The sequence below is a fragment of the Silurus aristotelis genome (genome assembly GCF_946808225.1).
Source record: "Silurus aristotelis genome assembly, chromosome: 25".
NCBI lineage: Eukaryota > Metazoa > Chordata > Actinopteri > Siluriformes > Siluridae > Silurus > Silurus aristotelis.
The window spans coordinates 10,547,911-10,575,072 of NC_139598.1; the positions used below are offsets into that span (position 1 = coordinate 10,547,911).

Below are 27,162 nucleotides of genomic sequence, written 5' to 3' on the forward strand. Positions count from 1 at the left end.
GCACGTACTTTGCGTAAAAAGAAAATTGCTAAAACTGAACTGAAAACTGAGAATTTGGGTTGGAGAAAAAGAGAAAATAATAATAATAATATTTTAATTAACAAATTAAGTAAAATTAATATATATATATATATATATATATATATATATATATATATATATATATATATATATATATATATATATATTTTATCTTTTTTTTTTAGTACAAGTGCTATAAGAACAAACGCCGGCTAAAACTGAAATTGATCGGCTGTTTACTGTATGCGCACTGTTTTGTTTGACTGGTCCTTTTGTTTTGTCAGCAATGCACAATGGCATTTCGTTTACATATAACAACTAATGACCTTTACTATATCATAACTCGCCTGGTAACGACTCTAAGTCTCAAATGTGTGTGCGACTAGCTAACATTTTGCTGCCATGCTGACACCTAGCTTGCATTTTATTATAGCATTTACCTACTTACTATATATATATTATGCTCGTGAATAATATAAAACGCTTCATTGGTGTAGTTAAGTTGTACGGTTCAGGTAAAACGAAAGTATTTAAACACCAAGTTTGCTTCAAGACTGCTGAGTTGGAGCAGTATTTTGGCACTGCCTCCCTTTTTACATAATGTAAACAGAGCAGCAGTCGTACCTCAGAACTGCTTCCTTACAGGTACGCCTCAGGAGGCGAGCGGCGAGACCTGGATTTACGCAATGCACTAAGAACATAGCAGATGGCTTAAGAAATTAGCCAAAGTACTATTAAATTTCACAGATCCCCACTCTGTAAGACATTTATAAAAGATTGCTACATTTAAGTGCATGTTTCTCGCTATGGTTTAGAGTCGATTCATTACTGGATAAATTCCCAAAGGCAGGCACGAACTCGTCCACAGTTTTTAGTGACATCGCACCATGTCAAATTCATCAGATCAGTTTGACAACTCAGACTGCGTGTGCTCGTTCGGAATGAAGCTAACGTGGGACATCAACGACCCTAAACTTCCACAGGTAATATATTTTGCATATACAGGTTTAATAAGTCCATCACGATTTATCTAAGATATGATCCCATGCAGTTTTATTTATAGTTTAGAAAAAATTAAATAGAATAAATTGTAGACAATTAGTTATGGAACGCAACTTTAGTTTGTTAAGCTATTAGATTTATTTATTTTTTCTGGTGGGCCTGTTTGATTTTTTTGTCTGATTGAATATTTGGATTAAATTCTAGATGTCTAATTTGATATAAAAACCTATGAAAATTTTAAATGACTAATTGTCTTTACAGGACACGAAGCAGTACGATGCGTTTCAGGAATGGACAGATGGTTATGTTCGGTACATATACAGTGCCGATGACAAAAACGCGCAGCGCCATTTGAGCGGCTGGGCTATGCGCAACACCAACAACCATAACTGTCAAATCCTAAAGAAATCTTGCTTGGGCGTCGTGGTTTGCTCCAGAAACTGCACACTGGCTGACGGCACCAAACTCCAACTGCGGCCTGCCATTTGTGATAAAGCCCGCCAGAAGCAGCAAAGTAATTTTAACAATTCATAACTTTTAACAAGCGGTCACAGTCTCCAGCCCAGTGTTTACACGTTTTAACACAAAATTTGTAGCTCGTGCATATGCGATCTATTGGCGTGAATAACATTAATTTGTCGATTTATTTTTACATTTAATTTGTTTACTCACCAAACACAATTTGAAGTTGGTATTAAAAGGGTTATTTTTTATTTATTTTATTTATTTTTTTTATTTTATAGGTCTTAGTTTAAGTGTGCCAGCAGTAAGCATTTTTCTTGTTCTTGAGAACTCCGAAGGGTTTCTCCACAGTGATCGAAAATACCGGTCATTTAAAACGCACCCCAACGTCAGCAGAAGCCGGTGCTTTTGTTAAACATTTATTGACCTTTATCTTATCCAGAACAAAAATGCCTAACTTTAGAATAACTTAATGGAGTAAGCAACAAACAAAAAAATGAAGGTGTTTTATTCGTTTGATACACAATGTGAATGTTCTAATGTGCAAAAGTAGTGTTTAAAGAACAAAGTGTCTTGGATCTTCAATAATTGTTATTAATTGTAATTTGTCTCTAGAAAAACTTTGTCCAAACTGTAGCTCAGCTCTCGAGTTGGTTCCGTGCCGTGGCCACAGTGGTTATCCGGTCACCAATTTCTGGAGAGTGGACGGCAAGGCCATATTTTTCCAGGTGAGTTTTTGTGCGTTTGCCGAGTGTAGCTTTCTTCTGACAATTTATAAATTGTATTGTATAGAACTGTATATAAATGTGTTAGGGTACAACCGCAGTTTATTGCGTAATTTAAATACAAAAAAAGTCAAATTAATTTTATTAGTGAATCAATAAAGTAAGTCCAAATAATTTTATTTGGATGTACAGTGGAACCTCGGAGCTCGCGACCTCGCATGCTCGCGACTTTCATTCCGACCGGCGACTCTCATTCAGATCGGCTCGTGAGCAACCGCGAGCTGCTCAAAACGCTAGTTTTAACATTTCTAATCAAGTTTTATCTCGTTAAAATTGTCTAAAAAATGCTTTAAAACAATTTTTATTATGTATTATTATACTGTACTTCTCTACTGCATACTTTACTGTACCTGTACTTTATTTTTTTAATTACGCATTGTAATTGCTGTTAATTTACATAAAGTATTGTTAAAATAGTCTAATAATTAAGTGTTATGGAGTGATAGTGTTATTTACTCATTTAAATCGATTTCGTATAGTGTTCTTGGGTTTTTACTGGGTTGGAAGGGGCGTATCAAAAGGTCGCGAAAATTCGGAACTCGCGACCGGTCTTGGTCCCTAACCCTCGCGAGCTCCGAAGTTCCACTGTATGTAAAAAAAATCGTTTAATTTCGGCATTTTATGAGGAATATAATCGTCATTGTGTCGAGACCTTAAGAAACTGGCAACATAAATTGTGATCATATTTGTAGTTGCTCATTACGCTAATAAATTCTTGTTCGATAATTATCGTATAATTCTGAATTCTGGTCATAATTCTGAATTGAATGTAAACTCGACATTTTTATAGGCTAAAGGTGTCCATGATCACCCGCGACCAGAGAGCAAGTCGGAAACGGAGGCAAGGAGAAGCGCAGTAAAAAGAAGACTGGCTTCTCCTCACTTCTCTCAGAAAAGAAGACTCGTAGAACAAGAGGTATCACACACCATTACCCATCCACAAACCCCACACATCAATAATAATAATAATAATAATAATAATAATAATAATAATAATAATAATAATAATAATAATACCTTGCTTCAATGTTTCTTTATATTCTGCACCATATTAATATATCTGTGATCTCTGATATAAATGATGTTTGAGTATTTTTTATAAAAATTCATTTTGAATAGCTAAAATTTATATTTAATGAAATTTAATAATATTACTTCTGATAAAATTCTCTCAATATACAATATTTTACAAAATATGTGGGCTCCATGACCTTAAAATAAATTTTATATTTGACATTAATGTAATACATGTTAGACAAATGCAAAGTGGACCATATCTGTCATATTTAAATCTAATAGATGAATTCAGAGCAAGCTGAATGAAACTTGAAGGTCTTTCCTGTTTCTGCAGTGTCATTCCACAAGGCCAACCACCATCAACAAGCTTCATTACATAAATATTTATAGTAAACACACTTTAGAAGCTGGCTGTGTAATCTCAAATTGGATTACTTATGTGGGAGGAAAATTGCAATAAAGTCAACATTATTTTAAATAATTCATGATCTTTATGTAGCCAGTATTGTGCTTCGTCTGGAACATAAAGCACAGTAGCAAATGCAGTGGTTTTGTTTTTTGTTTAATAAATGATTTTCATAATCTTTTCTTATTGAAATGACTGGTTTTCAGAAATGAATTACCAGTGATTTCTTGTGCTTATTGTACCTACTCAAAGAAAACAAAAATATTGACCTGCGATTTACAGTATTCAATTACCAAATACAGCCATTTTAGGTTCCATGGTGGTCTAGTGGTTAGAATTCGGCGTTCTCACTGCCGCGGCCCGGGTTCGATCCCCGGTCAGCCATTAGGGTTGCACAAGCCAGTGCACTCTTAGTGCCGGTCCCAAGACCGGATAAATGGGGAGGGTTGCGTTAGGAAGGGCATCCAGCGTAAAACGTGCCAAATCAAACATGCGGATCACGAATGCGGATGATCCGCTGTGGCGACCCCTAATTAGAGAAGCCGAAAGAAAGTTTAAGTTTATTTTTATAATGACATTTTCAGCAATGTCTAATCAGGTAACAAGGCAACTAAATTGTGTAATGATTTATTTTGGCTTATGTAGGAGAAACAAAAGCTACATGGTTAGTATATTTGAAATATAAGAATAGTTTATATTAAATGGTTACTGTCTGTTTTATGTTTTTAACATTTAAAAGTATTTATTTAAATTTAGTCATTCATTCAGCCTATTTAAATTTATTTAATGTATTTGAACATACATTTTAAACAAGCAATGGTAAAAAAAAATTATAAATAAAAAAGTAGAAATAGAAATACTTGAACTTGAAATACTTTCATGTGGAATCGTTCCAAAGCAAATTTCCAAATTAGAAACATTAACAAAATAACTACTCTATATATTTATGGATGTGTATGCAGACTTTGTGACCTAATAAATATCATGTTTTCACCCAGCCTGGCCGCTACGATATGCCCTTCCCTAACATCCACCAACTCACCATGGAGACACCAGATCGCTTCAGCATCATTGCTGAATCCAATTTCCCTATCCAGACACAGCACTACACACCGTTCCAGAACACTGAGCCTTACAAGTTCCCCTATGACACACATGGCCCAACAGCCATGGCCGATGCTTCAAGTCCTCTGCAGAAGCCTTCTAATCATCGTCTCTACATGGCAAGACCCCCATGTGGATATGACTTTGCAGGCTATCTCAGCTCTTCACCCTACTCCACAGCCTTGTATAAGGACCCTGTCAGCCCTCATAGTGAGGCTGAAAATAAAAGCTGCTCTGGCCTGAGTGGAATGCCTCACACAACCAGTTCACTTCCAAACCATGAGCGTTCTTATCCAGATGCGACCACCAAGCACCATAGCTGGAAGCAAATCCTGGGCAAAGGGCCATATGGAGAGAGAGGGGAATACCCACAGCTTTCTACCAATGCAAGTCATTATTATAACACTGACTACCCATGCAGGTACACAGGGCCCACTCCAACCACTCCAACAGCACTTCAGACCATCATAACCACCACCACTAAAGTGTCCTACCAGCCCTGCCCTAAACCTTCTCTGGTAAAATACGGTGAAGGCATCTATGACATGAAAGGACTTTCAAACTGTAACTCTCTTTTAGAGGAGATGTCTCCAAACTCTTACTCTGAACTGAAGCGGCCTGAAGAGGATTCGAGCGTCATAAAAACTGCTCTGTCCTATCAGGATGCTGCCCCAACAAAAATTGAAAGAACAGAAAACTTTGAAGGCTATCGTTACAGCAGTTACAGCTCCAACACCTGCCCCGAGAGACTGACAAATCCATACCGGTTTGAAGGTGGAGAGTTTTGATGTTCTGCTTCAGTGCTAATTTTCAGGGGACAGTGTAGAAGCAGAGAGAAGAAGACTATTTTGCTGATGATTTTAAATAAGAAAAACAAGAACTGGGTAAAAAACATTCTTTCCTTAAGTGTATATATGCTCATCTATTTATGAATAGTACTTCAAACATGTAGATGAAAAGATATTTGTGTAGTTATATGATCCATATTTGATCAAATGTGCAACACAAACATTTCTTTATATTGCTTATTTAGAGTTAAATGAATGATAAACATGTTTAAAAAAAATACATTTTGTATGTTTGTAAATTATGAGTAGAGGTCTACTGGAGTCAGATTGTTTTTATAATGTAAAAAAGTCTAATTTGAACTCGAATTAAATGTTATACACAATTTTTCAGAATGGATACTCAGTATTTTACTATGATCAATAATTAAAGGTTTAAAATGTAACAACAGTCATTGCCTGAATAAAAGTAATCATACTTCTGGTTTATATAAATTATTAACTTGCCTAACCATACATGCCACATTTGTACTTTACACAAATGAAAGATGCTTTAAAATCTGAAATGTAGCTGAAAAAAATGCTCAACTCAAAGATACATGTTTTTATTTAGGATAAGCCCAATGAGAAGTGGAGAATACATTGTTAACTGACATAAGGGGCTTAGTGGCTGAGCACTTTTAATGCTTAAAAGAAATAGAGTGACACATTTTACTGGCATGAACAATCAAGTTCCTCTGTCAAAAGGGATCAAGTATAATCACAGACAATTAATCATCTGGTTTGTCAGGGCATAGCATTTAATCTTTGAGAACAGCCTTGAGGCACAAACCTCTTTTGCTCTGTAGTCTCTGTGTGCACAAATAGGAAATATTGCTATAGAGAAAGAAAGAGAGACAAAAAGGACAAGAAATGATGAACAGATAAACGTGTGTTTAAGGTGTAAGAGAAGGAAGGCCAAGAGTGTAAAAATGCCAGTAATACTTGTTGCTGACAAAATCTCTTCACACAATCTTTACATTTGAAAGAGAGATGAAGACGAGGACTGAAGACCAGGCGCCACAGTATCATGGAGCCAAACACATACAGGTTTTTTTCCCCATGTTGCCAAGACACACAAAAACTATGTATGCAACTTTTTTATTTAAGTATACTGTCTATGTCATCAAACAATGCTTGTAAAAAAAATTTATTTGGATAATCTTCAGTAAACAATTTTTCAGTACAATCCTCTTCAGCAGTACCGGAATGACAAGTCCAATTATTTCACAGAACAATAAAGAAATTTTTAACTTTTAAAAAATGTATTTATATCAAAAGATAAATATTACACAATATTTTTTTTGCATTAATTTCCTGAGTTTTACGTTGATCAGATATTACCTTTAAACTACTTAAAGTGGTTATGGATGCTAAAGTTCATTTATGCACATGAGAGTTGAAGGTTAGCCTATCTGGTCCAATCCCACAGAAGCACAAACTGTCAAACTAGTGCTATGGTCTACCCTGGCCCATGTCCACTGCCAAAAACACCTACAAAATGCATGTGAACATCAGAACTGAAGCAATAGAAAGAGGTGGCCTTGTCTAATGAGGCATGTTTTTTTTAACAGCATGTGAACATTCTGGTGCCTGGTATTTGTTGCTTACCTTGGGGAAGAGATTTTAAGTAGGATGCATTACAGAAAGCAGGCAAGCTGGCAAAAGAAGTTTAATGCTCTCAGCAATGAGACATGTACCATGTACTTAAACATTGGGAAGACACTCCTTAATTGCAAGTTACCACACTACAAAATGCCATACTAATTTAACCTTTAGTATTTACACAGAAAATAATGTTAAATACTAAATGTAAATAATGAACAATGTATGCCATTTAATAATTATTACATTTAACCAATGTTTATTATAACTATAAATAAAAATACGTACAAAGCAAATATTAATTAATATATTTGCAATAGTGGGTTAACAATGGTGGGTTCCAAAACAGACTGGATATTATTCTCCTCTTCTTCTTCTTTCGGCTGCTCCCATTAGGGGTCGCCACAGCGGATCATCCGTCTCCATACCACCCTGTCCTCTACATCTGCAGTTTAATTAATTTTTATTTGTATAGCGCTTTTAACAATGAATATTGTCTCAAAGTAGCTTTAAAGTGAATATGTTCTTTATAAGTAAGTTTGTCCCTGATGAGCAAGCCGGTGGCGACTGTGGCAAGGAAAATATCCCCGAGATGGCATAAGGAAGAAACCTTAAGAGGAACCAGACTCAAGAGGGAACCCATCCTCATCTGGGTTGCACCGAATATCCATTTATAGCAGATATACAGTGTTGCAGGGTACAGTGATGATGATGATCAGAAACGAAAAGTAGTCCTGAGTCAGTGTAGCAGACTGTTGACATTAACTACAGTCCAATACATCCTCAAAGCGCTCGTTCTTACTCCAGAATTTCATGGAACCACCCAAGGCGTCCCAACCGTCTTAAGCTGCACAGAGTGGCCTCCAGTCGAAGAGAACACTATTCAGAGGCAGGCCTGGACAAAGTGGGAAGAGAGAGAGAGAGAGAGAGAGAGAGAGAGAGAGAGAGAGAGAGAGAGAGAGAGAGAGAAGAGGGTGACAGGAAAAGAAGGATATGGATTATTAAGTGTCCTTAATGTTGTATAAAAGTTAATGTCACTGTGCAGTTTGGACTCCGGCAAGACTCGCTATGGCAGTATAACTAAAAGGGAGAACCAGAAGGTAACACCGACATGAGGGATCTCTGGGATAAGAGACGACCAACCACACCACCCATGTCAACAAACCTGAGTGAACATGTGAATGTGAGGGGACGACAGCATACAAATATCCCAGTTCACCAAACACTCTATATCCATGTTCCCTCCAGATCTGCACCTTTACCTAAGAAAAAATCTACTGATCAAAGACTTGACTAAATAAATATGTTTTTAACCTCGACTTGAACACTGAGACTGTGCCTGAGTCCCGAACACTGGTTGGAAGGCTGTTCCATAACTGTGGGGCTTTATAAGAGAAAGATCTGCCCCCTGCTGTAGTCTTCATTATTTAAGGAACCAACAGATAGTCTGCACCTTTTGATCTAAGTAGGTGTGGAGGATCATTATGATCAAGAAGATCACTCAGATACTGCGGTGCAAGACCGTTAAATGCTTTATACGTAAGTAGTAGAATTTTATAATCAATGCGAGATTTGATTAGGAGCCAGTGTAGACTGATTAAAACAGGAGTGATGTGGTCATATTTCCTAGATCTAGTGAGAACTCTTGCTGCATTCTGAACTAACTGAAGCTTATTTATGCACTTACTTGAACACCCAGACAGTAAAGCATTACAGTAGTCTAATCTAGAAGTAACAAAAGCATGAACTAGTTTTTCTGCATCCTGTAACAACATCATATTTCTAATTTTAGCAATATTTCTAAGGTGAAAGAAGGCGATCCTGGTAATATTATTCACGTAAGCCTCAAAGAAAAGACTAGGGTCAATAATAACACCAAGGTCTTTGACAGCCGTACACGCTCATGTTATCATGTTATAAGATTTAATAAATATATTAGTGAAACTCAAACTATGTTTCTCACTCAGAAACATAAAACAAAATATATGCATGTATGTATAACTCATTATATTTCTTTATCAAAATTACAAACTGTTCCTTTTACAAAATCTATGAGCAATTTTGATTTATTAATGCATAAAAAATAATCGCTTATTTTTTTCAACATCTGATGACAGCAGATTTCATGCTGAAAATTATGTAATTATACAATCTTATACATTTTACAAGCATTGAAAATTGTATTAAATATCCATAGGAATTTTTTCCTGTGTTAATATTTCATAACTTTGTAAAAAGTGAATTAGTAGAATAAATATTGCTTCTTAATGGCTAATTCAGAATAAATTGTTGCTTCTCGTATACAGTGTTGAATGAAGTACACAAACCATGTACTTAAGTTAAAGTGGAGACACACTAGGTAAAATATTACTCTAGTAAATATGCTCCTGTTAAACTCATCATGAGTAAAAGTACAAAAGTATTTGCCCTCAAATGGATACTTAAGTATCCAAAGTACTATGAATTATTATAGCTATTATGTCCTATTATCATTTTTCATTATTGCCTAATCAATTCAATTTATGTGAAAACACTCTAATGTAACTCTTAGCACACCGATCTTTTAATAGAATAATATTAATTGATAAGACACTGATTTTTTATCTGTTTAAATTATAATAGGCCAAAAACTTAAAAGCTACACAATTTTAAAACCAAATAAAATAACAAGATTTAAGGGCAGTCAAATTTGTGCCAAGTTTACAACAGTGCGTGCACTCTCCCCTGATTGGTGGCTTGCTGCATGCTTCCAGTTAAGTTTTTATACAATCATAAATAAAAAGAAACAACTACTTTCACAAAATGTTGTTGAGTAAAAATTATCTCTTTGAAATGTAGTGAAAGTGAAGTAAAATTACCTCCAAATGGAAATACTTCAGTAAATCACACATATAGAAATAAGCTTCTTAAATACAGTAACAAATTACATTTTCTTTGTTACTGTCCAACACTGCTGGTATATTATGATATATTTTTTTATACCATATGGAACTTAACATATTAGACATACCATAGAATCCCTCTTTCATCCCCCACCCCCACCCCTGAAAACTTGACAGGTGCAACAAAGCCTAGTCAAAAATCTTTATATCTGTTTTGGTATCATTTTTCACCCACTGTGACTTTGATGTGTAACATTCCTGCGACTCTCAATGCATAAGCTGCTTTTTGAGACATTGAGGCTACAGAAACTCTCAGAAGAAAATGTTTTACCTGATTAATGTTATTTTTGTCTCTTGCTATGAACTGTAGCAAGAATCCCAGCAATGCAGGCACCTAAAACACAAAACCATTGTTAAAAGTAGTTGTTAGCAAAGCATATATTACTTCTTTCAAGCAACGATAAGGAACAAATCTAATTCATTTGATACATAGTGTCCACCTAAGTCCATAAAAACCATGGATTTCTTTAAGCTGTTCATTTTGTCTAGCACTCGCAAGTTCTTAAAGATCATATACCTTCTCTGAAAGTCTTAACACATAGTAAGAGACTGTCTACAATATTTCAACATAAAACTAGTGTAATGCTTTCTATATTTGAATTGTGTTTTAAATTATTCATTCATTTATTCATTTTCTCCCGCTTATCCGTAATTCGGGTCGCTGGGGCAGCAGTCTAAGCAGGCCCCCGCCTTCGACTGCTGCCCAATCCTCACAGCACCGTCCCTTACGGTCCCTCCTGCAGGTGGTGAGCCCACGGGAAGGCGGCCCCACGTCACTCCGACGTCACGGACCTTGATATTTCCCTCGTAAGGGAGCATAAAGGGTTAAGGGCCTTGCTCAAGGGCCCAAGAGTGGCAGCTTGGCGATACCGGGGCTTGAACCCCAGACCTTCCGATCGGCAACCCAGCGCCTTAACCGCTGAAGCCACCACTCCATTTAAATTATGATTTTTCTTTTTTTATTTTAGTTTAGATTTCGTATTAACACATTTAGTAAAAGTCAAGAGGCAGATTTATGCAATCAGAGTAAGTGGCCAATATAAAATATAAATAAGCTCAATGCTAATTTTTCAAAGTTGTTTTTAAAATCTGTAAGTTTACTTTTGCATAAAAATGTGTTGATTAAAGTATTGTATTTACATACATTTTAAATCATGTCTGTTACTGAGTAAATAAAAAAAAGGGCCCTGGAAACTACTATGCTAAAATCACAAGAAATACAGTGATGGACAGGTGCAGACCCACACTGAAGGTAAAACACCCATCACATTTTGCTGAAGTTAAACATAAAGAAAATAAACTGAACCCTTGGTATATATTGAAGCAACTTCTTCGCCCTCAAGTGCAAGAAAGGCAAGAGCTTTATTATGCAGTGTAAAATGTGTTTTCCCAGAGACTGAACTATCAGCCTAAAAAAATCTGGGCTGTAACCATAGTAGTTATTAAAGGGGATTATGATTAGTGTTGTATGACTCAATTGTCTAACAAACTTATCAATGACAAATAGATAGCATAGTTCACAGGGATGCTGCACAGTGGCTTGATAGAGTGTGAGATTAGATGTAAGCTAAGTGATTAAACTATATGTCAACCATTTTACAGTAGAATCTTAAAAACACCAACAGTAAAATACAGGTACGCAAACGTACGTACGTTTATCTATCTTTTTTTTTTATTTAAACAGATTTAATAACTTACCAACGTAAAATGGTTATAGACATACGTACGTACGTACGTATGCAAACGTACGTACGTACGTACGTACGTACGTCTATAACCATTTTATGTTGGTAAGTTATTAAATCTGTTTAAATAAAAAAAAAAGATAGATCACTTAAAATGAACATTTTGTTATTATTTACTTTGCTCTTCAGACATTCCAAACACACATACTCTTACTTTTCATAGCATAAAATAAGGTAACTCCATTGCAACTGTATTCCATAAAATAGGAGAATGCAATGGAAGTTGACAATTTTATGCAAATTAGCAAAAAATAAATAAATAAATTGGTGAATGACATTGCTAATGTTTGTTGTCACTAACAATCTAGCTGTAGTAACTAGTGAGTAAGGAAATATCATGCCACATTAAATTACCACCCGTTTAACATCACCCATATAAACTGTGTAAATGTTAACGTGAAAGTTCAGTTATTGTGAAGTGAACTTGTATGTGTCAGAGAACCACCAGCCACGCCTCCCTTCTTCAATTAACACTCAATCTCCAAGTCCCACTAAGTACATCGCCCAGTCTCCAAGCCCCACTGGGGGCATCGCCCAGCCGTTGTTCATCGCTAGGAGTGCTGCTTAGTTCTTGAGTTCCACTGGTGGTGTTGCTCCGCCTGTGTTTTTTTCTCGCTCTGCCCCCAAGACCATGCGTAGGCACCCAAACTTCCTCATGCCCTAGGTTTTGCGTGCCTCACGGTCTGATCTACTAGTTACGACCATAGATCACAATAGGACTTCCTACCGCTTTTGTTCCCTGTGCTTTCATGCTCCTGGCTACGCTTCTATGGAAGCACTCAGTTAAGTGTACCATCTGCTTCAATCACATCTCAAACGCTCGTGTGTTTGTACGTTTTAGCAAAATAAAAGACATTCTGTTTTACTTCCGGTTCTGATGCCTGGTCTATCCGTAACAGTATGTGGTATGCCTGTTAAGATTTTCCCAGGAGCAGAGTGCAGTGCAAGGTCAGAACCAGAGAGATACACTGCTAAACACAGAGACAACAACAAATCAACCAGTAAGACTTATTGTAGGAGTTTAATGCCTTTTAATTGCATGAAATATACACATAAACAACTTGCTTTCTTTCTCTCAATCCCTTTGCTCTCTTCAGATCTGTCTGATTTATCCTGGCGCTCTGCCTCTGGTTGGAGTCCTCTTTTTTTGGAGACTACTCTGTGCAGCTGGGGGTTGTTCCACATCAGCAGCCAGGGGATCCATTAAGTTACTAAACACCGCAAGAACTTTAGGGATGGATTTATACTGTTAGTCTCAACAGTCTACTACAATAGCTAAGGACCACAGTTTTTTTTTTTTTGTAATTTAATTTAGGCATTTAATCACCTATCACTGCACACCTTAACAATTTTGCAACTGTAATAAATGGACATTTGTTGCCACCCAAATGCCCTTCCTTTTCTCAATCAATCCAGAAGCATCCTGCGGTTGCGCCAGCTCTAGTCGTATCCCACCTTATGAGAATTATGGACATTTAAAGAAGTAGATGCCAAGCCCGTAAACATCTTGAACCATCTAGACTTCATGTAGAGTTTGGACATTGGACCTCTTTTAGTGTTTAAAGGCTTTGGCATTGAGAAGCTGGTGTTCTCAAATGTTGAGCTATTTATGAGTTGCTACTATCCTGTGTTTTGTATTCGTTCAATTATTTATGATCACACTCTTGATATCACCTAAATGAGGATGTGTTTCATTTTTTGTCTGGTTCCTCTCAAGTTTTCATCCTCATGCTATCTCAGGGAGTTTTTTTCTAGCCACAGTCACCACTGGCTTGCTAATTAGGGACAAACTCACAGTTACAAGAAATAAACGTATACATTCTTTTATAACTGCTTTATCTTTGTAAAGCTGCTTTGAGACAATGTCAACTGTCAAAGCACTATACAAATAAAAATTTATTAAATTTAACTTTCTGTGTGCTCAGCGATGTATCTTTGCTCCTTCTTGATCTAATTATACATTATACCCCCTTAAATATTTTTAATGTCATGTGTTGATGTTTTATAATTTTACTCCAGAATAGATTGTAAAGGTGTTTAGTCCCCTTATTCCCCTTATTCCCCTTATTCCCCTTATTCTTTTTGCACTACATGGAACAGACCACATGGCCCTTTCACCCCTCTTGCTGTAACATAGCAACTAACTAAATTTCACTCTGAGAAAATTTTAAATGAGCTGCTTTTTATTTTTACTTGAGTATATATTTTAGACCAGTAATTTTAAGAACATTTTAAAACCTTTTTAATAGCAGAAGGGGCAATCTGTCCTGTGTAGTGCAAAACGGGCAAGAATACATACATCCCAAACAATTCGTTTTTCTTTAGTGGGACACCTTTACAAATTAAGTCCGATAATAAAAGAAAAAAAGGAGTGACAAGGAGTGACACTGGGAGTGACAAGGACGGACAGGATTAGAAACGGGTTTATTAGAGGGTCTGTGCATGTAGGACTTTTTGGAGACAAGGTGAAGGAGGCAAGATTGAGATGGTTTGGAAGTGTGCAGAGGAGGTACATGGGGTATATGGGTAGAAGGATGCTGAGGATGGAGGAAAGGAGGAGGAAGGAGGAAAAAAGGAAGGCCAAAGAGGAGGTTTATGGATGTGGTGAGAGAAGACATGCAGGTAGTTGGTTTGAAAGAGGCAGATGTAGATGATGGTCTGCTGTGGCAACCCCAATGGGAGAAGTCAAAAGAAGAAGAAGAAGATGTGCCATTTAAGTGCAGATTTTCTCAAAAATATGAAAAAGAAATACAACCATTGTAGTTTGCATAAAATGTGTAAATAGAATATAAACATAAATAGAATGTATGCCTATAGTATTTTCAGTGTCATATTTTTATTTAAGGGATAGCTCAGGTTTTTTGAAGTGGGATTGTATGAGAAAATTTTGCCTATTTAGTGTTATACTTGTGCTTAGCACTCTTCCTGTTAAGAGGAGCAGCTAATAAACTAATAATAAGTTTTATTAACAGAGGCCTTGCACCTCTAATGGTTGTTAATTTATGACAAAACATACAATACACACAAACAGACTCACACACAATAGGCAAAGGTCAGGCAAAATTGTCTACTGTCAAATTCTACTGAATCCAGTCATCATCATTCAGTGTAAGGCCACTTTGATTATTTCAATAAATATTTAACAAATTTTTTCTTAATGTGTCAGAGGAGAGACATTTTAGCCTGTTGCATTTGGTAGATATAGTGCAAAAGAAGAGAATTAATTTCTGTATGACAAAAACAGTCAATAGAGCATAATGTGACAAATAATTTTCATGCATTAATGTGAAATCTTTTTTTGACAACCTGCTTTCCGAAAGTGGGTGGACAGTTACAGAATTCCAATATGTAGACAGCTCACTGGTTAAGGTGAAAGAAAGGAGAGATAGAGAGAGAGAGAGAGAGAGAGGACAGGTTCAAAAACAAAAAATGCTTTATTTTGTTACAGTCAAGTTTTTTGTTCATGTCAAAACTGTGTTCAAAGTGTCAATATTTTTTGTGAGCACCATTGTTATCTAGCACTGCCTTAATCGTTCTGGGAATGGAATTGACCAGAGTTGCAAAGGTTGTTGCTGAGATCCTCATCCACGCCTCTATAATCACATCACGGTGCTGCTGGATGTTAGACACATGGAGCTTCTCCACCTTCTGTGTGAGGATGCCCCAACAGGTGCTCAATACTGACTTGTTGCAGTGTGCGGCCCTGTTGCAGTGTGCGGCCCTGTTGCAGTGTGCGGCCTATGGTCCACTTTGTATTTGATCAAGTGAAATAAGTATTTGATCCCGTACCAACCAGCAAGAATTCTGACTACCACAGACCCCAAATTAGTCCTGTCCCTTTAAAAAAGAACTCCTAATATCAACTCAAGATGTGTATAAAAGACACCAGTCACAGAATCAACCTCTTTTATTCAAACCGCTCCACACACCATGGGCAAGACCAAAAAGCTGTCAAAGGACATCAGGGACAAGATTGTAGACCTGCACAAGGCTGGAATAGGCTACAAGACCATCAGCAAGAAGAAAGTGATAAAGAGACCACTGTTGGCATGAAAATGGAAGAAAATGGAAGAAATAAGATAAGTAAATCGCCCTCGCTCTGGAGCTCCATGCAAAATCTCACCTCATAGGGTAGGAATAATTCTGAGAAAGGAGAGCGATCAGCTCAGATTTACATGGGAGGAGCTTGTTAATTATTTCAAGAGAGCTGGGACCACAGTCACCAAGAATACCATTGGTAACACACCAAGGTCCCTCTGCTCAAGAATGCACATTAACAGGCCCATCTGAATTTTTTCAATGAACACCTAAATGATTTAGAGAACACTTGAATGAATATGATGTGGTCATATGATACCAAAATTGAGCTCTTTGACATCAACTCGTCTCGCCATGTTTGGAGGCAGAGAAATGCTGAATATGGCCCTAAGAACACCAAACTGTCAAACATGAGGGAGGAAACATTCTTCTTTGAGGCTGTATCTCTGCTAAAAGTAAAAGAAGACTTCACCACATGAACGGGCCATGCACTGTAGAATCTTGAATAAGAACCTTCTAGCCTCAGCCAGAACACTGAAGATGTTGAATGTCATTCCAGAATGACAATGATCAGAAAAATATGGCCAAGGCAACAATCTGATGGTCTTGTGGTGGTGGAGAGGTTTGAATGGAAGATGTTGATTCTGTGACTGTCTTTTATAAACATCATGACTTGATATTAGGAGTACTTTATTAAGGGACACGATTATTTGGGTGTGTGGGAGTCAGAATTCTTGCTGGTTGGTACGGGATCAAATATTTTGTGGCAGCGGGGGCGTGGCCGAGTGCTGGTTTATGAATAGAGGGCAAAGCCGGGAGCAGGGAAGCGTGGGAATGACACACCTGAGGGGAATTGTGACTAATGAATGTTCTCTCTCTTGCCGTGATCAGGGGGAGCATACCGAAGGAGCGGGTCGAGGTCCCCGTCGCAAGAATTGGCATGGACCTCGTCGGTCCATTAGAGCGAGCAGTATATTACGTCAACGCGATATCCGGAAGCAGTGCCCCTCTGCAGCATCTCCACACACAGTGTTGAGGAGGCACTCTTCCATGTTATCTCCCGAGTCCTGACTGATCAGGGCACGGCTTTCATGACATGGACACTACGCAAACTATATGGGTAATTGGGGATTAAGTCGATTCACACCAGCATATACCACCCTCAAACTGATGGCTTAGTCGAGCAATTAAACTGTACTCTCAAAAACATGATCCGGAAGTTCGTACACGGGGATGAACGAAACTGGGATAAGTGGCTCAACCCCCTGTTATTCGCAGTATGAGAGGTCCCACAAGCATCCACAGGGTTCTCCCCCTTTGAATTATTTTATGGCCACATGCCACGCGGAGTGCTTAACGTCCTCCGTAAAAATTGGGAGAAGGGACCTTCAAACAGTATAAATGAAATTCAGTAAATTCTTGACCTGAAAGCAAAACTCCACAAATTAGGACAACTAACCCTGGGGAATTTGCTACAGGCGCAAGAACAGCAATCTCGGCTGTATAATAGACCCAAGACCAAAAAGGAGGTGAGACGGTTCCTGGGGCTGGCTGGCTATTATCGGAGGTTCGTCTCTATGTATTCGGACGTCACCAGCCCACTGACCAATCTCACTAAAAAAGGGAGTGCCAGATCCGGTCTATTGGATCATTGGACCGGTCCACCGACTTCCTCTCACGCCAGTGGGGGGGAGTCAGTTGCGGGTTGAATGGCAGGGAAACGTGGAAATGACACATGAGATGAACCAGACTCAAGAGGGAACCCATCCTGGTCTGGTTTGCACTGAATGTCCATTTATTGCAGATATACGATGTTGCGGGGTACAGTGATGATGATCAGAAGCAAACTGTAGTCCTGAGTCAATGTAGCAGATTGTTGACATTAACTACAGTCCAAATCCATCCTCAAAGTTCCCGTGCTTACTCTGGAATTTTATGGAACCACCCAATGCGTTGATGAGAAACCGTCCCCAGCTGCACAGAGTGGCCTTCAATCGAAGAGAACACTATCCAGAGGCAGGCCTGGACAAAGTGGAAAGATCCATGGAGGGAAGAGGGGCAGGAACAGTGGTCACTGGAACCTCAGGAGCATGTTGATCATTAACAAATTTCATAAAATGTTTTAAAATACTATTGTATTAACGTGTCAATGTCTAGATGGATTCACTAAGGTACCATCGAGGCTGCAGGGTTGCGTCCAAAATTTGCGAATTAACTCACAGGGGTCTTGGACTGTAAGTTGCGGGGCACCACAGTAAATGCATTACAACCGAAATATAGATATTAACGCACATGTCCAAGACAAAGAACAATGCCTGAAAATACATTTTAAAAAAGTGTATGTATATGTGTGGGAATTTAGTTGAATGCCCTTCAGACCTGGCATGTACCTGATAGTATCAGGCCATCAGGTACATCCTGTCTGCTTCATTTCACATGTGCACAGCAAGTATCTGGCCTGTCGGTCCACAGATGGTTATCATTTGTTTCAGTATGATCCATATTTACACTGAAAGCAGTGTGGAAATATATTACATACCTACACATTTAGTAATATATATTTCAGGCCACTTATCACACCAAGCCAAAAAAGTTTGAACAAGTTATAACAACTAAAACTGTCATTTAGAGTAAATTTTGTACACACCCACATAATAGTCTATCACTGAACCATGACCACTCTAATCTACAACTGTGATCCGATTCTCTTAAAAAAAAAAGTGACTGGCTGTGTGTTGCTTAACACACGTTTCATAATTTTCTAGGTAAGTGTGCTACTCATGTCCTAAAAAAACAAACAAATGAACCAAAAAGATAACTAGCTTAACAGCATTTTGCCGTAATCTCTTTTACTTTAAAGCATTTTGAGTATTTTAAGAACAGTATTTTTAATTTGTCAAAAGACGATTTTTGTTTCAAAGCAAGCTAATCTGCAACACCACGCATGATCAGCTCCACCCAGACTTTATGCAGGCATGTTAATGGGAGTGACAGTCTTACTGAGGCCTTGATCAGAATCATCTAAAATATTGCAAAATCGAAAAAACTATATACAGTTGGAGAATTTCTGAAAAATCCATTAATTGACTGTGCAGAATCAATGTTTTCAGATTTCAAGACAAATCTATCAGATTCAATTGTAATCAGACAAGTAGAAGTCATTATAGATTATCTCTTTTTACAACATTTAAAATACATAGAAAGTTTAATGATGACATAGTGTTTAATGATGTAATTGTATTTGTATCAAATCTAGCTTTACAGTATTTGTTTTAAATCAGTTTAAAGGCTGTTTAACGCTCATTTACATCTACAGCTTTCCTCATTAAGCTAAAAGATGGGTTTTAATAGTGAGTATTCCTTCTCTGCCATGGGATTATTAATACAATATGTACAATACATTATGCACAAAATACATATCTGATGTACATAATGTAAATATAAATTGAATATTTACAATCATAATTACACCCCAATATGTGTAATAATGTAGTCAGCTCTAGAATTATGAGCACTCTTCAAGACAATAAATAAAAATAAGATATTCTGGCTGCAGTGCCTTGGACAAACCCATGCTTCCATTGAGAGTTGCAAACACATACACATCATGTCAAACCACTGCCCCTGAATTATGTCAAACCAGTGCTGCACTGCAGGGCACACAAAGAAAAAAGTATCTGCCTACATCAACATACATGGAGAACACTTTTCTGCTGTGTCACGTGGATGCCCCTTCAGCCCAATTTATCCAGGTTACATCTGAAGCCTATCCTGGCAACATTGGTGACAAGATGGAAGAATGTTCTGCAGACAGGATGCCAATCCATCACAGGCCACAATACACATACACATTATTCACTCCCAGGGACAATCTTGTGTAGACAACCTGCTTACCTGCACTGGGAGAGTGGGAGGAGGTTTATGGGGGAAAAACCAAAGCACACACAGGACAAACATGCTAAATGTAATTTGCACATAATTAAGAATATGAGAGGTGAAACTAGTGTTTTGCAGAAAATTGTTGCATTATGCAGAAAATGTTTAGTGATATAAAAGTATTGTAAATCAGAATTTAAATACAACTTATTACATGCATTTACATGTACATTTCTCCATCAAATAATTCTGGAAATCTTTATTTATTTTCTAACCTAGGGAAATTTAACATAATTCCTATTAAAACTAACGTGTTTTTTTGACAATTGGCTATAAACAATTTTTCCCTTATTTGTCTCTATAAGCCACCTTGTGTCTGCAAAACACTGTAACTGGATCAGGTGATGATTCTTAAATAATACTCTATGGGAAATGAACCCTAACAAGAGAGTACCTGGGTGAAATGAGAAGCTTTCCAGGTGTTTTCTGTGTCTGAGTTTGTAGTATATGTGTGCTTGTCATGTTTTCTGTTAAAGTTCAATCATCTTTAAGAGCTTTCTTGAACACACGCAGCTCCCAACTCTTCTACAAGAAATTCTCACAGGAGCTTCCCGGTTCAAAGAGCGAGCAGGGCATGTTAGTCATGTTTTGTCTGTGTGCTAATACAAAGTGTGAATGGATTTACACTGACCCATACTGTTCATTGTTTTGCTTAATTATGAGTGTAAAATCCATGTTTGAAATGTGTCAGTTCAAAACTTGCTCTAGTTCTTAGTTTTAATAAATTTGAAAAATATGTGGTTAGAAAGGGCAACATTTAATAACATGCAAATAATGTTTATTTCATTTTAATGTGGACAAATATGACATTTTCCCTTTTACCCCTAGAAACAGACCTTCTGTTCTGAGAATAACATTACATTTAAAAATTCTTAAAAAAAACACCATCATTTTTGAGGCATTTTAAAGAAAACAAATTTTGATGCATGCACACACAAGATTGCCTAAAACATCCAGTTAAGCTTCAAGAGGTGCTGAAAGGCAGTGTGTGTTTAAGAGAGACAGTAAGGAGACAGGAAGTATGCATTCTGTCCACCAACTTGTTTAAATATAAGATTATACATGGTGAACTGAATGTAGTGTGCTAGCGTCAGTAGATGCATCTTCTGAATAAGATGCCACACTAGTGAGGGCTTTTGTGAAGAAGGCCAGTAAAAATCCTCCCATCAGCAGCAGCCATGAGCTCATAACACTCATCACCCCCAAAACCCTCTCATGACTTTAGCCCAACACAAATACAAGAGCAATTAGAAAGCTTCCTATTTCCATTTTTTTTTTATATTACATGTAACCATTCACTGTTACATTTTATAAATAAAAATATATATTATAATATATTATATATAAAATTTTAATCACTAAAAATCTCACCAAGTATCAAATCAAGCACCAAAATCCGCCCTGATGCACACATTCTACAATTAAAACCATCCGTGTGGAGACATAGCAAAAGTTCCATTTGGTGTCCTGATGATTTACGTAACACCATAATTACTTTAAAACATTTACAAGAATATTTTGGGTTCATGCTCTATTTTGAGTTTTACTAATAATTAACATACATTTGCATAAAACATCCATATTTGTCTATGCTCATATAGATTAGTGTATAAAAAACTTGAAAAGTATCAATTAAAGGTACATTAAAAACAGATCAAAATGAGTGATTAGTTGCGATTAATCACGAGTTAACTCTTGACAATCATGCAATTTTTTTTATTTTATCAATTGACAGCCCTAATATGAAACTCATATATATTTTTGAGTTCTTAATGTGCAGCTTGTATAGCAGTGTAGATTTACTGTACTCTCAAAATAACAAACGTGAGTACACCCTCTCCCTTAAGATGATATAGTAAAATGGTGCTGAAATGTGCAGTGTGTACTCACTTTTATGAGATTTCGTGTGTGTGTGTGTGTGTGTGTGTGTGTGTGTGTGTGTGTGTGTGTATAGAATGGGTGTGTTTGACTGATGTATACACTGACATAATTTATTTTTTGCCATTTAAACAATAATTTTTATCTTTATATCCATTTCATATTTTTGGTAACACTAACCTGAGAGAACAGATGTATGTTGAGAACATGTTCTCTAGTTTATGTATCAGGACTTTCTATACGGCATTCTTCTCAATCTCCAGACATCACTGGTGCTTGTTTGTTTAGATGATCAGTTGAAGCTAAAACATTATCAAAGTTACCTGCATGAACATGATTTTTATTTTTATTTTTTTTGGTTTGTGTTGGCAAAAAGCCTTGGTCTGCAAGTGGCGCCTACGTGCAGATCATACCTGAGCAGAGTGAATGAGTGTGGGGTAAGTCAAAGCTGAAGAGATAAAAAGAATTTCATTGGGTTTAACCTGAATAGTTTGGCATCCATGTTCAAAATAAACATTCATGACCATATCACTTCTCTTCAGTGTGAGTAACAGGCTCAGTAGCAAATGGCGACAGAGAGTTATGATAACATGGTTCATGCTTCACAGAGAATTTGGAGGTGATGTGGAGGTTGTTATACATCACTCCCACAATCTGTATATTATTCCTTGCAGAGGCTTCTATAAACTAGCCTTTGTTAACATGTAATATAATAAGATACACTAAATCATGGAGTGCGATCACAAGGTTTTCTTTTAACAGATTTCTTATTGTGAATATAATCTGTGGATATGATCTGTTAGATTATCATAAGAGATAATAGATGAATATTGTGCACTTTAGGAGCGAGTTCTTGGACTGACCCACTTGGAGAACCCTTGAATGTTCTATGTAGAATATTTTGCATATGTTAAAATAAAGTCAACAAAAGTTGTCTGCTGCATTCCTTTTAGAGTGCCATACACAAGAAAATGTGTTAAGAACTTCCACAATTTTGGATATTTTGGATAAAGATTTAACCTATAAAGTAACAAGTTTCAGGGTTATGCCAACATATTACATATAATTTGCACATATGTTGCCAGACACATAAAAGTCACATATGTGTCTGCACCTGAATCACTCTGTTGGATAATTAATCTTGTATATAGACTCGTTATTTACTGCTTGTCCATTTATGGTGACTATATGTCCATGCTCAGCATTATAACTCTGTTCCATGTTTCATTTTTTGTTCTTTGTTCATTTTGTGTTTTCTTGCATTTATGTGTGCACTTTATTAAATAATAGCTGCAGTTGCTTCACAATCATTACATGACCACAACATTAATCCAAACTGCAATTTTAAGCTTAAGAAAAGGTTTATTACAGAATCTGCAAGAAAAGTCTAAACAAGTTTTAGACATTATTACAATAACAATAATAATATTTAGAACTCAAAAATCATCTTCTATATTATATTTACACTGTATTAAGATGCTGATGAAAAGGCATTTTCCTGTTAACAAATAATGGCTGCCTGAAATATTAGTTAAGGAAAAATAATTAATCTTAGGGGGCACCTATACTGGTGATTGTAGACTTTTATACAAAAACGTAGCTAATGAAATGTAGAAAAGTGCACATGGAATGTAGCAAACTACTCCAGTGTAAATTATTTTGAAAGGGAGAGTTTTCTTTTTTTCTGGTGTTATTAAGAGAACTGAACTGAAATGTTGTACAGTATATGCAGGACATGATTTCATAACCCTGAATCAATTTAGTTAACTTAGCTAAGTTAGATAGTATTTATAAAGTCACCTTTAATAATGCCTGGCACTCACACCTACTTCTGTGTGAATTGTGTACACTATAATTTTGTGGAATTTTCTTGCTATTAAACATGAGCAATTGTGTTCAAATAATTAATAGCCTTTCATCCAACCAGATGTGTAAGTTGGGCTTTTCAAGAACTGGCTAGTTCTGAATATGCCTGATACTCCCGGGAGATAAACCTGAGGAGGACACCTTTCCGTGAGAATCCTTATCTGAGTAGGAAGCAAGAGCCAAAAATGTACTGTCATGAGTCTGCTGGCCAAAGCATTACCTCTCTGATAGCCATCTTATTGTCAAGATATTGTGCATCACTCCTGATAAGCAATCTTCCACCTGCCTTTGCTTCACTCTAGATTCCAAGGGGCTTTCTCCCTCTCTTCAGTCTGTTTTTGATCATCACCAAGTGGCATTAAAAGAAAAACAGCCATTAGCTGGAAGCCACATCTGAGACGCACAAAAAGGTGGGGAAAAGGAGGGGGTGGGGTTGGTTGCTTTTTATTTTTTAACTTCATTTTGGAGGGTGGAGGCATTAGTGATGGGTATGACAAACAGGTAGGCTTTACATTACATGTACTCACATTACACTGATATGGAGATTTATTTATATGCAAGGAGCAGTCATTTGCGAGCAGAGAACAGGAGAGATGCACTGATTAACCGGTGCCACCTTTCATCAGCACAATAAAGGAGCATTTGTTGTGTAATGGATCCATCCCAACTGCTCTGGAGCATAGAGCAGCTTTGAGATGAGAGAAAAGTATGGATGAGAGGACAGAGACTCATCTGGTCACACTATAGCTATCTAACCCATGAGGGCTTTTAGGATCCTGAGAGATAAAAGAATGCATCCTACTGCACAAAACATGGATCAAGTAAGAATGAACCAAACATTTTGAAGATTAGAAACGGTTAGAATTTAAAATAGTCAACCCTTATAATTATAATAGACTTATATACTGCAGAACCTATACAAATTCTAGTGTTATTAGTCTTATCAAGGGTTATTAGGTCTACTCTTCTCTACATGATTTTAAGTCACTTTATTTGTTGGTATTAAATACATGGATACATGACAATAAGAAAGCCTGTTGTTTTTGTTACCATTCTACAGATGTAGAATCTCTTATAATGAGGTTATAATTCTATTAAATATGCTCATGCATTATCTTTCCATTTAAAAAGATTATAATATTTTATAGGTGAAAGCCTAGTAACAAATACACAACATAAGCACTCTCTCTCTTTTAGAAAGGAATGTACATATTTAATACAAATTTCCTCCGCACCTATAGCAGGCCCTTTAAGGCATATACAGTGTATTGCAGTACTTAATATATAGGTAAATGAATTAAAAGAACAATAAAAGTTGTATAGAATTACATGTAGTTGTTGTAAAACATGTTACAAGACACTAAGAACCTTTTAAAACTATTAAGATTATTTTTTAAATTTACTAACTAACCATGTTCACTGTGAAGTATAGGTTGTGGGGACAGAGCATAATATCCATGACATGCTGCAAGTTAGCCAGCAAATACACTCTCATCAACCACAGTCAACAGAACAAAACTGCCAAGTTTCATCCTTACACAGTTCAACAACATAACATATAATTTTCATTAAGTTGAAATAGCTTGTTTCCTATATGTAGAACAGTCAAGTTTATTTATCATTTGCACAATATGCTAAGACGTGTACATTGAAAAGCCTGTGGCAAGGGTCAATAAACTGCTCAAGTAACGGAATATACAGGCAACGAAAAACACACTAAACACATGATATGCACTCACATGTCCACATAGTAAGAACATATACACAAGATAAAACATACATTTTAATAAACAAAATATAATGCATAATACGAATAAATGTTATGTCTGCAATACCAAAAAAGACTATTGCATTAAATTGGGATAAAGTGACTAAGTATAAAGTATAGAATAATAATAACTTAGTGATACAGGGAATGTAAAATAAAGAGGCTTGTCCATAATTGGATGCATTAAAAGCATTTTCCAGATGAGAGTATGGAGAATAGATTCTGTGCTTGGGAAATTAAATGTGATTAAATAAGCTTTCCTTGGCCCCAGTGTTTAGTAGGGTTCTGGTAAAGCTGGCATTTTGCTTATAATAAGTTCTGCTGTTCTCACCTTTTTCCAAAAAGAATGAAATATAATATTGGAGGATCGATTATATCTTATTTTTTCTGTTATTGCTATTGCACATTTCTTTATGTGATTGTATTTTTAATTATTTTATTGAAGTGATCCACTAATGTGTATGACAGTAGTCCTGTGTACAAAGTGAAACCCATCTAGACATATTGAAAGTATTCAAACCACCTTAAATTTTTAAATTTTGTTATGGTACTACAATCATTCATATTGATTTGTTTTCTCAATATACACACAGTACCATAACAAAGTAAAAGAAATGTCAAATTTTTTTAAATAAAAAAAACCTGAAATATCACATATGTATTAGAATTCAGACCCTTTAGAACAACACTTGAAAGTTCAGGTGCCTCAAATTTCTATTGATCGTTGCTAAGGGTTTCTAAAAATTGACTGCAGTCTAGCTGTAGAAAAGTTTATTTATTGGACATGATTTTGAAAGGCATATACCTCTCTATAGAAGGCCTGCCAATAGTCATCAGAGCAAAAAAAAAATGATGTCAAAGGAACTGCCTGCAGAGGTCAAAGACAGGATTTTTGCAAGGCACAAATCTGAGGAAGGCTACAAAAAATTCAAAAAATACAAAAAATGCTGTTGCACTGAGTATTCCTGAGTATTCCTGAGAGCAGAGGGGCCTCAATAATTCTCAAATGGAAAAAATATGGCACAACTCTTCCAAGAGCTGGTTGCTCAGCCAAACTAAACGATTGGGGGGAAAAGACCTTAGTACTGTAAGTAAGGTGACCAAGAACCTGATGGTGACTGAGCTCTGGAGATCCTGTGTGTAGATGGAACAAAGTTCCAACTGGACAACTATCACTGCAGCAGTCCACTGATCTGAGTTTTAAGGCAGAGTGGCTAGATGGAAACGTCTCTGCAAAACTCATGAAGGCCCGCTTGGAGTTTGCCAACAGGCACCCAAAGGATTGTATGAAACAAGATTATTTGATCACCAAGCTTGAATTCTTTGGTGGCAGCATCATGCTGTGTTTTTTTATTTTTTTGCAACAGAGACTTTCTGCAGCTCAGAGTTGAGGGAAAGCAGAATGGAGAAAAGTAAAGTGATATCCTCAATTAAAAAATCTATTCTACAGCAGTCAGGACCCAAGCCTGCAGCCAAAATAACATAGGAGTGGCTTAGGGACAACTCTGATTTTTGTTATATACAATCAGAACTGATTACACAAACACACATTATTTTTTTTATCAAATTGGAAGGAAATAAAAAATATGGAAATCAAAAATATGTTTAGACAGTGCTTATTTTACTGTATTAAAATGTTGCATTTAGGCACCACTCTATCACGTTAACAGCAAATTTTTATTTTGTTTATCCTTGACCCTACTCAAGATTGTGTGCATGAACATTACACTTTTATGTTCTTTTTTGAACATTCCAAGTCCCAC

The 27,162-nt window shown here is 36.6% G+C and overlaps 2 protein-coding genes across 2 annotated transcripts in view; both read left to right on the forward strand.

Annotated features, from left to right (window-relative positions):
- gcm2 (glial cells missing transcription factor 2) overlaps window positions 1-5,978 on the forward strand; it is a 6,597-nt gene extending 619 nt beyond the window's left edge. The window contains exons 2-6 of the mRNA XM_083529973.1: window positions 667-1,004; window positions 1,285-1,537; window positions 2,101-2,213; window positions 3,061-3,186; window positions 4,692-5,978. Coding sequence (XP_083386099.1) covers window positions 909-1,004; window positions 1,285-1,537; window positions 2,101-2,213; window positions 3,061-3,186; window positions 4,692-5,585 — 1,482 coding nt within the window. The 5' untranslated portion in view covers window positions 667-908 and the 3' untranslated portion in view covers window positions 5,586-5,978. The remainder of the gene's footprint in view (window positions 1-666; window positions 1,005-1,284; window positions 1,538-2,100; window positions 2,214-3,060; window positions 3,187-4,691) is intronic.
- The window catches only part of LOC310720100 (uncharacterized protein), a gene marked incomplete at its 3' end in the record, with an annotated part of 129,996 nt that overhangs the window by 64,530 nt on the left and 38,304 nt on the right, over window positions 1-27,162 (forward strand). The gene's annotated exons all lie outside the window — the stretch shown is intronic.